Source organism: Lithobates pipiens, unplaced genomic scaffold (genome assembly GCF_037356315.1).
Source record: "Lithobates pipiens isolate NorthernLeopardFrog02 unplaced genomic scaffold, aLitPip1_a1.2 Scaffold_13, whole genome shotgun sequence".
NCBI classification, from domain to species: domain Eukaryota; kingdom Metazoa; phylum Chordata; class Amphibia; order Anura; family Ranidae; genus Lithobates; species Lithobates pipiens.
The window spans coordinates 398,427,071-398,441,656 of record NW_027507718.1 but is presented as its reverse complement, the minus strand read 5'-3'; the positions used below and the strand labels follow the sequence as shown (position 1 = coordinate 398,441,656).

The 14,586-nt window shown below is 43.7% G+C and overlaps 1 protein-coding gene across 6 annotated transcripts in view; it reads left to right on the top strand.

Annotated features, from left to right (window-relative positions):
• Positions 1 to 14,586, top strand: part of MICU3 (mitochondrial calcium uptake 3) — a 278,268-nt gene that overhangs the window by 76,404 nt on the left and 187,278 nt on the right. For all 6 annotated transcript variants that reach the window (XM_077477416.1, XM_077477411.1, XM_077477414.1 and 3 more), the window contains exon 2: positions 13,986 to 14,139. In XM_077477416.1, coding sequence (XP_077333542.1) covers positions 13,986 to 14,139 — 154 coding nt within the window. The remainder of the gene's footprint in view (positions 1 to 13,985; positions 14,140 to 14,586) is intronic.

The following is a 14,586-nucleotide window of genomic DNA, read 5'->3' as shown; positions in this document are numbered from 1 at the left end:
GGAGGAACTAGACTGGCCTGCACAGAGTCCTGATCTCCACCCAATAGAACACCTTTGGGGTGAATTAGAGAGGAGGCTGCGAGCCAGGCCTTCTCGTCCACATCAGTGCCTGACCTGCGCTTTTGGAAGAATGATCAAACATTCCCATAGACACACTCCTAAACCTTGTGGACAACCTTCCCAGAAGAGTTGAAGCTGTTATAGCTGCAAAGGGTGTACCAACTCGATATTGAACCCCACAGGCAAAAACTGAGGTGCCATTAAAGTTAATGTGCGTGTAAAGGCAGGCATCCCAATACTTTTGGTAGTATAGTGTGTGTATGTGTGTGTATGTATGTATGTGTGTGTGTGTGTATGTGTATGTGTATGTATATATATATATATATATATATATATATATATATATGTATATATATATTATAATATAATAGAGCTAAGATTATTTGAACATTATTTTTATACATCCTTATTTGCTCAGATCTCAATTACGTTCCTCACTGATAACTACTTTCGATTGGTCAATAAGGTTGACTTTATTTGTTGTTTTATGTACCTATTCACATTATACCTATACCTTTTTTTTATGTGAATCCCAGTCAATACGAAAAATGACAACATTTCTATCCATCAGGCGCCTTGAGGCGATTCAGTTCGCATTGTGCGCTATACAAATTATTCATTCATTCATCTCATACAGCAGATGATTTTCGTGCAGCAGGTGCTCATTCTTATGCGCATGTACAGGATTGTGAGCATAGGAGCCCAGCTAGATGAGCAAGGACTAGAATGCGGATGAGCCTTGGTGCATGCATGCAGGCACGTGTGCCTACACATAGGCATATGCATGTGCATACATCCACAGAAACTGACTCCCACCAGCCTATTTAAACTGAGATTCTGCCTGGCCTCAGTGCTGCATTGTCTTTAGCTCTGGTTCCTGTGTTCCTGCTTCTTGAAAGTCTGCTAAACTTGTTCCTGACCCAGCTACATCTAATACCTCTCTTGGATCACCCCTGCCTGTTGGTCTGCTGCTCACTTGTGTTACCACCTCAGATTTCTGACTACATCTCCACCCCCTGACTTGGTGCCTCGTTGCCAGCACGTTACCAACTTCTGCCTGTTTCTGACCTTGAACTTGATCCTGACCCTGCACCTGTCTGGCTGCTGCCGAACAAGGCTTGTGACCAGACTTCATACTACCACTGAAAGGACTCCTGTGTTTCCAAGCTTCAGCTCACTACCACAGAGTCCTGGCACCTGTGCCCTTCCACTGCCCTAGCAGTCCTTGTCTCCTCTACCAGGGATGCTTGGGTGGAAATTGCTTAAGAGGTCACCCTTGTCATCTCAGGCTCCTCTGTCAGGTACGTGACATCATAATTTTTGGATAAAGGTTGGGACCCCATGTAAACCACTATACTGGTATAGTCTATCTGGTGCTGCAAAAGCTGTCTTTTCCATTGCCCTGGCCATTAAGGGAACCTGCAATTACCCTTTAGTAAGATTAAGGGTGGTAATGTACCTGATAGAACCCAATCATCCTATCAACTCATCTGCATTGGATAAGCATCACATTTGAATATTTTATTTAGTTTCCTACAGAACCTCAGGCTGGCATCCAGACCTATGGACAGCTGAGACTAATATGTTCACAAAGGTACATGCACTTCTTGCTCATCTGCAGACTCAGAGCATTCATGTCACAGGGTATTTGGACCATTTTCTAATGAAGGACTCCTCTGCCACAGTAATGTCACTCACAATGTCTGAAGTACCTGAGTCTAATTCTGGACACAGCCCAAGTCTTCATTCCTTCAGGAAAGATTTCCTCTTTGAGGTCCAATGTGTGTACCCTCAAATCCAAAAGGCACCTCTTGGCAAAAGCTGAGATGAGGGTTCTGTGCGTAATGGTAGTCTTCTTCGAGGTATTCCATTTTGTCCAGTTTCACTTCAAGACACTTCAACTCTCCATCCTCACATTGTGTAACACACACATGTATCCAACCAGACAATTCTCTTCCTGGCATTGTGCATCTCTAATGCCCCGTACACACGACCAGACTTTTCAACATCAAAAGTCTGACGGAATGATTCCGGCAGACTATTCGAACGTGTGTGGGCTGCAGCGGACTTTTGATTTGCAAAAGTCTGACAGACTTTAGAAATGGAACATGTTTCAAATTTTTCCGACAGAACTCTGCCGGACCCAGAAATCCGCTCGTGTGTGTGCTAGTCTGACGGACTAAAACCGACGCTAGGGCAGCTATTGGCTACTGGCTATGAACTTCCTTATTCTAGTCCAGTCATACGTCATCACGTTCGAATCCGTCGGACTTTGGTGTGATTGTGTGTGGCCAAGTCCGTTCATTCGGAAAGTCCATCAGAACTCTGTCAGAACTCAGTCGAAAGTCTGTCAGACTTAGTCCCTCAAAAAGTCTGGTCGTGTGTACGCGGCATTACTCTGCCCTGTAGTCTGAAAAAGTCATACATTCCCACACCTTGGAAGGCTGTGACAATGGATTCCCCCAACTACCTGGACTGCTGCACAGGATCAGGGATAAAAAGGGTTTTGATGATCCTCATAATACCCAATTGGCCCAGAAGGACTTGGTACGCAGACATACTTGGACTACTGTTGGACAATCTTGGCTTCGTTCATAAAGGCCAGATTCACTAGCTCCAGGCCTTGTATCCCATCCACTGGCTTTAAAAATAAGGCTATTAAAACCCAAGTCATGTCACTTTACTCAGAGTGAGAAAATCTACCTACTTCCAGATCTACATGGCAGATTGAAGGCCTATGTTGAGCTTAACCTGCGCTTGGCAAGTTAATCAATTAAATTAAATGAAGGTGAGAAATTAAATAACCTGATTGCAGCCCTTGCTGATATTCACACATATATTTTAAAAGACAACTGAAAAAAAAATGTGTTGTGCTGTCATGAAAACGTCTAATTAAATTCTTAAGCCCCTTGTAAGCCGCCCCGTTGCACAAACGTGCATCGGACAAAGTTTAGTGGTGCCGTTATCACACCAGCCTGGAGAGTCGACGGTGTTGTGCAATATGCTTGTCATACTGTCTGTTTTTTACCGATTTGGTATATTAATGTTTTGCAAACAATACTTCACTATGGGATTTCCTTGCTCTTTCCTTGGTATGTGTTTTTTTGTTGCTGAGACTGGTATATGAGAAGCGATTCAGTGACCACTTTTGTGGCATGCTATTTATGAGAGAGTGAGGCTCAAGGCTTGCTGAGGTGAGAGGAACAGAGCTGAAACCATCAATCTTTCCATCCATGTGGGATTGGTCATCTTTCAAATGCTGATTTATGCTGCGTACACACGAGCGGACTGTATGGCGTACTTAGTCCGTCGAAACACATTTCAGCGGACAATCCGCTCGTGTGTGGGCTTCAGCGGACTTTTTCAGCGTGCAGTCCGGCGTACTAAGAATTTCGTTTTTTTCGAAATTCTGTCCGTCGTACTTTGGTTTCAGCGGACAATACGGTCGTCAGTATGCTAGTTCGACGGACTAAGAATGGCGCATGCCCAGAAAGGATTTACACGGCGGAAGGGTGCTTTGCTGTGTCTTGGACTTCCTATTTCTAGTCCCGTCGTACGTGCTGTACACGTCATTGCGCAAGCTTTCGACGGACTGTTTGTGCATCCGTGTGTGGTCAAGTCCGTTCAGTGGAAAGTACGACGGACTGTCCGTCGGATTGTATGACGAACTAAGTACGCCATACAGTCCGCTCCTGTGTACGCGGCATTAGACCTCTTGAATTGTATGGTCTAAGGATATGGTTAGTAGCATTATAATCACTTAGTGGTTGATACACAGCAGCTGTATGAAGATTTTTCACACTTTTGGTGGACTTTGATATTTTGTTTATAGGACTTTATTACATTCTTATTTTGTTTGTTATACACTGTATATTGAATTAAATGTTTTTCTGACAGCGCAACAGATGGAAGGCCTGCTTTGGCTTGTGGGAGAACAGATATCTGAGTCCCAAGGAACATTCTGTTGTTTGTATCTTGACCTTTTTTCAAGATGGCCTTGCATTGCATCTGGCCTTTGATTACTCTTAAGGGACAGATTTCTGCCTTATCCATTCTTTTCCAGAAGCCTCTTGCTTCACAGTGATTAATCAAGACTTTTTTTTCAGGGCGTTTCTCATATAAGCCCCCAAATTCAGCCTCCTTTGCTGCCTTAGTATCCTAGCCTATTGCTCTGTTTACTCCAGACACCCCTCTTAGATCTGATTATAGAGAGTGATGTCACCACCCCATTTCTCCATTCTCTGAACAGGGGCTGTACGGAGCGGGTGACCTCCTGTATTCACAATAAATCAGGCCAGCGGCTCAGCATGGGACCCAGGAGGAAGTGGAGATCACTAAAGTAGCAGTGTCTACTTCAGTGATTTCCAGCTTCCTGGTACATCAGCCATGTATGGCGGCATATACCTGTATATAGTTACATTGGTCCAGGCTGGACCAGTGTAATCATGTAAAAAATATACCATTCCTTGAATTCTGCTTTAAGTATGTCCCATGGTGTACTGTATTAAGATAAAGGGAACTTTGACTCGCCTGAAAAATCCTTATCTTGGAGTACAGTAGGACATAGATCCTCTCTTCTGTCTCCTTTGTTCACTCCTTATTACTTTTTTTTTTTTTTTTTTTAAGAATCAGGAGTGCTTTATTGAACCATAGCAAAATACAGAATCTGCATACAAGGTATACAGGTGACAAAATACAAGGTCATTGTAGTAACCATAGTGAAACATGGAAACGAGTAAGCTCTAGGATACCAGTTGCAGTGATACAGCCCACCAGGGGAGGAAGGAAAGGGGAGGGAAGGGGAGGGGAGGGAAGGGGAGGGGGGGAGAGGGGGGGGAACAAGAAGGGGAGAAAAAAGGGGGGGGGGAGAATAGGAAGAAGGGGGGGGGGGAAAGGGGGGAGGAGAGAAGAAGGGAGAAGCAAGGAAGAACAGTGAGGGAAGCGAGAAAGTATGGGGAGAGGGAAGGGGAGGACACACACTTCTTATTACTTGCTAAAATTTGGAAACACAAGGAAGAGGGGCGCCTCTGGGTGCAGATTTCTTTAAAAGTATACATTTATTGTTATGCTGTTAAAAATAAACTCACATTTTCCATGAGTAGTTAGAGCATTGTAATCCATCCATAATAATTCGGTCAGTCATTCTATCCTTCTGGTCCACAATTCGCCTAGCCGCTCTTTACTGTGTCTCCACTGTTAGATTGGAAATGCCGGCCACAGTGGACGCAGTATGTGTTAAACCAAAATGAGGCTTGGAGCGCTGTGACAAGCGGGACGCAAGGAGATGACGTCACTACTCGGCGACGCATTTCCTGAGCGTACGGGTCGTGGTGGGGAGGCGACCACGCTCTTTCTTCTCGTTGATACCCCCTGGTGGGAAAACGTCCAGGGTGTAGATCCAAAAAGTTTCGCAGCATAACAGCATAACAATAAATTTATACTTTTAAAGAAATCTGCACCCAAAGGTGCCCCTCTTCCTTGTGTTTGCATTATAGTGTCTGGAAATCTGGTTTCGGTTTCTCCTTGGTGGCAGCCCTGCATGTGGAAACCCTTGAAGAGGAACTAACTAATTTCTATGGGATTAGATGCCATAAACATATAATTGGACGTTTTAACCTGTACATGGATTGTCTTGAAGGAGGATTTTTTTTTCCCGTTTTGTGGGTATTGTTCTAGGTGTTTTGTGCCTCTACTTGTCTTATTGCTAAAATTTGGAATTGAATAAAGGGAGTGGGTTTATACGAGTGTGCACTAGAGACAGCCCTAGCAAAGCTTTTTGCCAGGGTCCAATCACCTGCATATAACCCATGTTCTATGAATAAAAACCCTCTGCCCAACATACAGTATATATAAATACAGTGGGGACAGAAAGTATTCAGACCCCCTTACATTTTTCACTCTTTGTTATATTGCAGCCATTTGCTAAAATCATTTAAGTAATTTTTTTTTCCTCCTTAATGTACACACAGCACCCCATATTGACAGAAAAACACAGAGTTGACATTTTTGCAGATTTATTAAAAAAAAGAAAAACCGAAATATCACTTGGTCCTAAGTATTCAGACCCTTTGCTCAGTATCTAGTAGAAGCACCCTTTTGATGTAATACAGCCATGATTCTTTTTGGGAAAGATGCAACAAGTTTTTCACACCTGGATTTGGGGCTCCTCTGCCATTCCTCCTTGCCGATCCTCTCCAGTTCTGTCAGGTTGGATGGTAAACGTTGGGGGACAGCCATTTTTAGGTCTCTCCAGAGATGCTCAATTGGGTTTAAGTCAGGGCTCTGGCTGGGCCATTCAACAACAGTCACAGAGTTGTTGTGAAGCCACTCCTTCGTTATTTTAGCTTTGTGCTTAGGGTCATTGTCTTGTTGAGGTCCTGAGCACTCTAGAGAAGGTTTTCATCCAGGATATCCCTGTACTTGGCTGCATTTATCTTTCCCTCCATTACAACCAGTCGTCTTGTCCCTGCAGCTGAAAAACACCCCCACAGCATGATACTGCCACCACCATGCTTCACTGTTGGGACTGTATTGGACAGGTGATGAGCAGTGCCTGGTTTTCTCCACACATACCGTTTAGAATTAAGGCCAAAAAGTTCTATCTTGGTCTCATCAGACCAGAGAATCTTATTTCTCACCATCTTTGAGTCCTTTGGGTGTTAGCAAACTTCATGCGGGCTTTCATGTGTCTTGCACTGAGGAGAGGCTTCCGTCGGGCCACTCTGCCATAAAGCCCCGACTGGTGGAGGGCTGCAGTGATGGTTGACTTTCTACAATTCTCTCCCATCTCCCGGCTGCATCTCTGGAGCTCAGCCACAGTGATCTTTGGGTTCTTCTTTACCTTTCTCTCCAAGGCTGTTCTGCCCTGATAGCTCAGTTTGGCTAGACGGCTAGCTCTAGGAAGGGTTCTGGTTGTCCCAAATGTCTTCCAGTTAAGGATTATGGAGGCTACTGTGCTCTTAGGAACCTTAAGTGCAGCAGAAATTTTTTTGTAACCTTGGCCAGATCTGTGCCTTGCCACAATTCTGTCTCTGAGCGCTTCAGGCAGTTCCTTTTTGACCTCATGATTCTCATTTGCTCTGACATGCACTGTGAGCTGTAAGGTCTTATATAGACAGGTGTGTGGCTTTTCTAATCAAGTCCAATCAGTATAATCGAACATAGCTGGACTCAAATTAAGGTGTAGAACCATCTCAAAGATGATCAGTAGAAATGGACAGCAACTTAGTTAAATATATGAGTGTCACAGCAAAGGGTTTGAATGCTTAGGACCATGTGATATTTCAGATTTTCTTTTTCAATAAATCTGCAAAAATGTGAACAATTCTGTGTTTTTCTGTCAACATGGGGTGCTGTGTGTACATTAATGAGGAACAAAATGAACTTAAATGATTTTAGCAAATGGCTGCAATATGACAAAGAGTGAAAAATGTAATGGGGTCTGAATACTTTCCATCCCCACTGTATATAATCAGCCATGTATTTCTGCAGTGCTGTGTTACTCTTCTTTAATATGTGTATTAGATACCATATGTCTTTTTCAAATTATTGGTTTACTTTCAAATAGCTTTTCTACTTGCACATCTAGTGTTCTTACTAGAAAGTGCAAATTGTGAGTCATTTCCTTTTACTCAGTCACAACTTTTAAATGGCTAGCTTGGTTTTCTCCGTGCCTTTAGATATCCATCTTTCGTTGGAATGGACACTAAAAGCAAACATTCTTTAAGCTTTTTCTCTTTGTTGAATGTGTCTGGATTCTCCTTTCGTAACAAACTTTTTCTGTGCCGTAATTTGCGCTTGGTTTAAAAAGAACCATTGACGACAGTTCAAAGATCTCTTAATTGCTACCTTTCATTGAATAGCTTCAAATCAATTAGGTTACAAAATAAACTAAGTGATGTGTTTGTAAGGTGACTAAACAGAAAATCTGTTTGCTTAGTTCTGTAGCTTGGACAGCACTGCTGTCCTCTAAATGTTGCCAAGAGTTCATTATAGACAATCTAGGGATATTTCAAGAAATATTTAATTTATGCCTCAGTAGCATTTCTAAATCTGTAACCTTTAACCACCAGAGCATCTACACATTTGTGTAAGCCTTAACCAGTTGCCGACCGCCGCACGCCGATGTACGTCGGTACAATGGCACGGGCAGGCATAAGGACATACATGTACGTCCCTTGCCTCCCGCGGGTCGGGGGCCCGATCGGGCCCCCGCCCGGTGCCTGCGGCGGTCGGTATTCGTACGGGAGCGATCCCGGACGAGGGGACGGCCATTCATTCATGGCCACCCCCTCGCGATCGCTCCCGACGAATAGAAATCCCCGGTGACATCACTTCCTCTCCTGTAATGTAAACACAGGAGAGGAAGTGATGTATTCTCTCCTCCGTGTCGGTATTTTTCGTTCCGACACGGAGGAGAGCGGATCAGTAAGTTGCACCAACACTCTACACACACAGTAGAACATGCCAGGCACACTCACACCCCCCCTTTACCCCCCGATCACCCCCCCAATTACCCCTGCCCCCCAGTCACAGTGACACCAATGTCATTTTTTTTTTTTTTTTTTTTTTTTTGCATTGGTGTCATTTGTGACTGTAATAACTGTTAGGGCAGTTAGAGTTAGCCCCCTTTAGTTCTAATGTACCCCCCTAACCCCCCCAATAAAGGTTTAACCCCGTGATCACCCCCCGTCGCCAGTGTCACTAAGGCTGGGTTCACATTGCAGCGGTTTATGAGAACGAATGTGATTCGCACCGCACTGCAGTGCAAATCACATCCGATCTCTGTGCGATTCGAGTTCAGCCATTCGCCGCACCCGCCACACCCGCCGCACCCGCCGCAAATTCGCACGGGACCCTTTTTTTGGCCCGCAGCAGAATCGGATCGCATGGGTGTTCACACCATGCGATCCGAGTTTGCAGATCGCACTGCGATATGCGAACTGATCTGGGGGTGTCAGTAACATTTCACTGACACTCCCAGCAGTTCGCATAGGGCAGTGTGAACTGCCGCCGGGAGGCATGCGATGCGGGAACCCGCCGCGCATTCGTGGCGTTTCCGCATCGCTCCAGTGTGAACCCAGCCTAATAAGCGATCATTTTTCTGATCGCCGTATTAGTGTCACAGGTGACGCTAGTTAGGCAGGTAGGTATTTAGGTTCGCCGCAGCTTTTTATAGCGCCAGGGACCCCCATATACTACCGCATAAAGCCCCCTGATTGCCCCCTAGTTAACCCTTTCACCTGTGATCACCATATAACTGTTACAGGTGACGCTGGTTGGTTAGTTATTTTTTTATAGTTTCAGGGCACCCGCCATTTATTACCTAATAAAGGTTTAACCCCCTGATCACCCGGCGGGTGTCATTTGTGACTAATAACTGTTAGGGCAGTTAGGGTTAGCCCCCTTTAGTTCTAAGGTACCCCCCTAACCCCCCCAATAAAGGTTTAACCCCGTGATCACCCCCCGTCGCCAGTGTCACTAAGGCTGGGTTCACATTGCAGCGGTTTGAGAACGGATGTGATTCGCACCGCACTGCAGTGCAAATCACATCCGATCTCTGTGCGATTCGAGTTCAGCCATTCGCCGCACCCGCCGCAAATTCGCACGGGACCCTTTTTTTGGCCCGCAGCAGAATCGGATCGCATGGGTGTTCACACCATGCGATCCGAGTTTGCAGATCGCACTGCGATATGCGAACTGATCTGGGGGTGTCAGTAACATTTCACTGACACTCCCAGCAGTTCGCATAGGGCAGTGTGAACTGCCGCCGGGAGGCATGCGATGCGGGAACCCGCCGCGCATTCGTGGCGTTCCCGCATCGCTCCAGTGTGAACCCAGCCTAATAAGCGATCGTTTTTCTGATCGCTGTATTAGTGTCACAGGTGACGCTAGTTAGGCAGGTAGGTATTTAGGTTCGCCGCAGCTTTTTATAGCGCCAGGGACCCCCATATACTACCGCATAAAGCCCCCTGATTGCCCCCTAGTTAACCCTTTCACCAGTGATCACCATATAACTGTTACAGGTGACGCTGATTGGTTAGTTATTTTTTTTATAGTTTCAGGGCACCCGCCATTTATTACCTAGTCTCACTAGTGTACCCCTAAATTTAGGGGTGTCTACTTTCCAAAATGGGGTCATTTGGGGGGGGTTTGTGCCATCTTGGCATTTTATGGCCTTCAAAACTGTAACGCCCTTAGAAAGCCTGAAGGCGGTGCTTGGTTTTCGGGGCCCCGTACGCGGCTAGGCTCCCAAAAAGTCCCACATATGTGGTATCCCCGTACTCAGGAGAAGCAGCAGAATTTATTTTGGGGTGTCATTTCACATATGCCCATGGCATGCGTGAGCAATATATCATTTAGTGACAACTTTGTGAAAAAAAAAAAAAAAAAAAAAAAGTTTGTAATTTTCCCGCAACTTGTGGCAAAATATAAAATATTCCATGGACTCAACATGCCTCTCAGCAAATAGCTTGGGGTGTCTACTTTCTAAAATGGGGTCATTTGTGGGGGTTTTGTGCCATCTTGGCATTTTATGGCCTTCAAAACTGTAATAGGTAGTGAGAAGTGAACTCAAAAATTTACGCCCTTAGAAAGCCTGAAGGCGGTGCTTGGTTTTCGGGGCCCCGTACGCGGCTAGGCTCCCAAAAAGTCCCACATATGTGGTATCCCCGTACTCAGGAGAAGCAGCAGAATTTATTTTGGGGTGTCATTTCACATATGCCCATGGCATGTGTGAGCAATATATCATTTAGTGACAACTTTGTGAAAAAAAAAAAAAAAAAAAAAAAGTTTGTAATTTTCCCGCAACTTGTGGCAAAATATAAAATATTCCATGAACTCAACATGCCTCTCAGCAAATAGCTTGGGGTGTCTACTTTCTAAAATGGGGTCATTTGTGGGGGTTTTGTGCCATCTTGGCATTTTATGGCCTTCAAAACTGTAATAGGTAGTGAGAAGTGAACTCAAAAATGTACGCCCTTAGAAAGCCTGAAGGCGGTGCTTGGTTTTCGGGGCCCCGTACGCGGCTAGGCTCCCAAAAAGTCCCACATATGTGGTATCCCCGTACTCAGGAGAAGCAGCAGAATTTATTTTGGGGTGTCATTTCACATACGCCCATAGCATGTGTGAGCAATATATCATTTAGTGACAACTTTGTGTAAAAAAAAAAAAAAAATTTTTTTTTTGTCATTATTCAATCGCTTGAGGCAAAAAAATAAAATATTCAATGGGCTCAACATGCCTCTTATCAATTTCCTTAGGGGGTCTACTTTCCAAAATGGGGTCATTTGGGGGGGTTTTGTACTGCCCTGCCATTTTAGCACCTCAAGAAATGAGATAGGCAGTCGTAAACTAAAAGCTGCGTAAATTCCAGAAAACGTACCTTAGTTTGTAGATGTGACAACTTTTGCGCAAACCAATAAATATACAATTATTGACTTTTTTTTTACCAAAGACATGTGGCTGAATACATTTTGGCCTAAATGTATGACTAAAATTGAGTTTATTGGATTTTTCTAATAACAAAAAGTAGAAAATATCATTTTTTTTCAAAATTTGCGGTCTTTTTACGTTTATATCGCAAAAAATAAAAATTGCAGAGGCAATCAAATACCATCAAAAGAAAGCTCTATTTGTGGGAAGAAAAGGACGCAAATTTTGTTTGGGTACAACATTGCATGACCGCGCAATTACCAGTTAAAGCAGCGCAGTGCCAAAGTGTAAAAAGACCTCTGGTCATTTACCAGCAAAATGGTCCGGTCTGAAAGTGGTTAAAATAGGACACTTTTATATGTGAGTCTGGCCCTGTTTAATACTTAGTCTACTAAAGGTTGAACTTTCATTTAGGGTGCTCATACATTTGGGTATACTAAACATTAAATTGTATGTACCTTCCTGATCTTCCTGCCCAGCAGTTATCTGACTGGGTATCATTTATGATAGATGGAGATGTAGCTATTCATTCTGATAGAATCCCTTTAATTGTGCCTTAAACAATATAGACTGTTAGCACTGAGCAATCCCGTATTGGAAATACACATATTTATAACACTCAGAATGTTTAGACACAGCATTGATGCAGCTATATCACCAGTTTTAAAAAAAAATGTGTTTCTCTCTGAGAACATAGAAGTTGTTTGCATATAACCATCTCCCTGCTCATTTTGTGTTATTAATGATAAATGTATCTTTAAGTCCCCTTTCACACGGGGGAGCTTGCCGCTGATCACTGCTGAGCAGATGGATGACAGCTGCTTCGCTATGCAGAGCGGACACTGACACAGTCCCACTCTCCTCTATGGTGAAATCAGATGGAAATGGACTGCCTATCTGTTTCCATCTGATCTGATCTGCCAGATGGACGGGGAATAGGACCTGTTTTGGGCAGACAGGATGGCGGCGGGTGTCAGCGGACATGTGTCCACTGACATCTGCCGCTCCATAGAAGAGACTGGAGGGTCCGATCAGGTCCACCTCAAAAACTGACAGGCGGGCCTGATCGGACAGCCGTGTGACGGGGGCCTAAAACATTTTTTAATTTTTTTATTTCTTGTGTATTGCTTCAATTTAAGAGAATGTATAGTGTGGTTCTCCATACATTTTCTTTATTTATTTTGGTTAAGCCACATGCACAATGGGCATTTGCCTGTGTGGGTCCATTCCCAGCTTTTTTCACGTGACTGGAAGGCACAAGTGCAGTGTCCAGTCCCGCTGCCTATAGTCTATCAAATGCTATAACAGGTTAAAATACACTGCAGCTGTATACTGTAGCTAGTGGTATTTGCATTTAACACCTCATGCGTTTTATGCTGCATACACACTACCGGACTTTTCAACAGACTAGGTCTGATGGTCTTCCTGTCTGACTTTCGTCTGACTTTCGGCGGAGTTCTGACTGACTTTCTGAACGCACGGACTTGGCCACACACAAGCACACCACAGTCCAATGGATTTGAACGTGATGACTTACAACCGGACTTGAATAAGGAAGTTCATAGCCAGTAGCCAATAGTTGCCCTAGCATCGGTTTTCGTCTGTCAGACTAGCATACAAACTAATGGATTTTTCGACCAGACTCAAGTCTGTTGGAAAGATTTGAAACATGTTTTAAATCTAAAGTCCATCTGATTTTTAGACAGCAAAGGTCTCATGAAGCCCACACATGATCGAATTGTCTGGCGGATTCGTTTCCGTCGGACTTAGTCCGTCAAAAAGTCCGGTCGTGTGTACGCGGGCATAATGCCCGGATCACAGAATACATGTGTTCCGGGCATTTGTTCCTGAAGGCATATGGCCCTAGCCATGCTAAAAGAAGCCAGTTGTTTTTCAGAGGTCAACAAGACATTAGAGTACTGACTTGTAGGGGTGAATTTACTAATGGAAAAATAGGTTGTGCACTTAGCAAGTGAAGTTGTAGTTTGCAAGGGAATTTTCCCTAGATCTTAGTGATTGATGTGATGAAGTTCGGTTGACTTCCATCATCCAGTCATGTACTGTATAAGAAAAACAGTTTTTCTCCTATTTCCCTGCATGTGATTGGCTGTTCTTTGCAAAATGGAACTTTGCCATATATACTAGGTTCTGGGGAAAATTCTCTTGCAAAGTAAACAACATATTTGCCTTTATTAAATTAACCCCATAGTCATGGGATTGAGCCCCGAAGCATGTTACTTCTGCTGTGCTGGTTTTTCTTTTCTAAGTTATAGTGCTTTGGAAATCCTTTGTCAAGTATTATTTGTAAAACATGCATTTTATATATATTTTTGTAATTTTACTGCATTTAATTACACAGGAAATCTGACGAATAGGAAATCTTCCAATTTATCCATGGGAAAAGCTTTTTATAGATAAACGTTTTTAGTGCCCATGTCTCCATTTTCTACAACGGTTATTGCACTGTGTAATGATTGCTTTCCTTCCCACAGAGCCCACCAGACAGACCAGACCTTGAAGATCTAGACATGTTTGCCAGCTCCAGAGAACAGCGCTTCCGTGTATTTGCCTCTTTAGAATATGAAGGACAGTTGTATATGACTCCAAGAGATTTTCTAGAATCGGTTACTACAGATGAACCACGGAGTAAGTCTTTTCAATTTATTATTATTATTATTATTAATCAGTATATATATATATATCACAATAGAAAAAAAATTATAGACACAAACATAAAACAGTGCTAGCCTTATCTCAGAACAATGGACGGAATTAAGAAAGGTTCTTGTGCCATTATATAATAAAGGAATTACGGCAGTTTACAGTAAAGAAAATGGATCTCCACCAGATAGGACCTGTTATATAAGACATGAAGTGTCAGCAGACAGTTACCATCACTCTCTCTGTGCAGTGATTACACTGCATGAGCCCAGCCTGCAAATTTAACATCCCTCCTCTTCCCTCCCACACTCAGCTGAGCCGGGAGGGGAGAGGAATCGTAGCGCGCCGTTCCAACGGAAGTGGCCTGTGCCCTGTCTGTCATAGAAATAAAATAACAATAAAAATGCCATAAATGTATCCCCTATTTTGTAG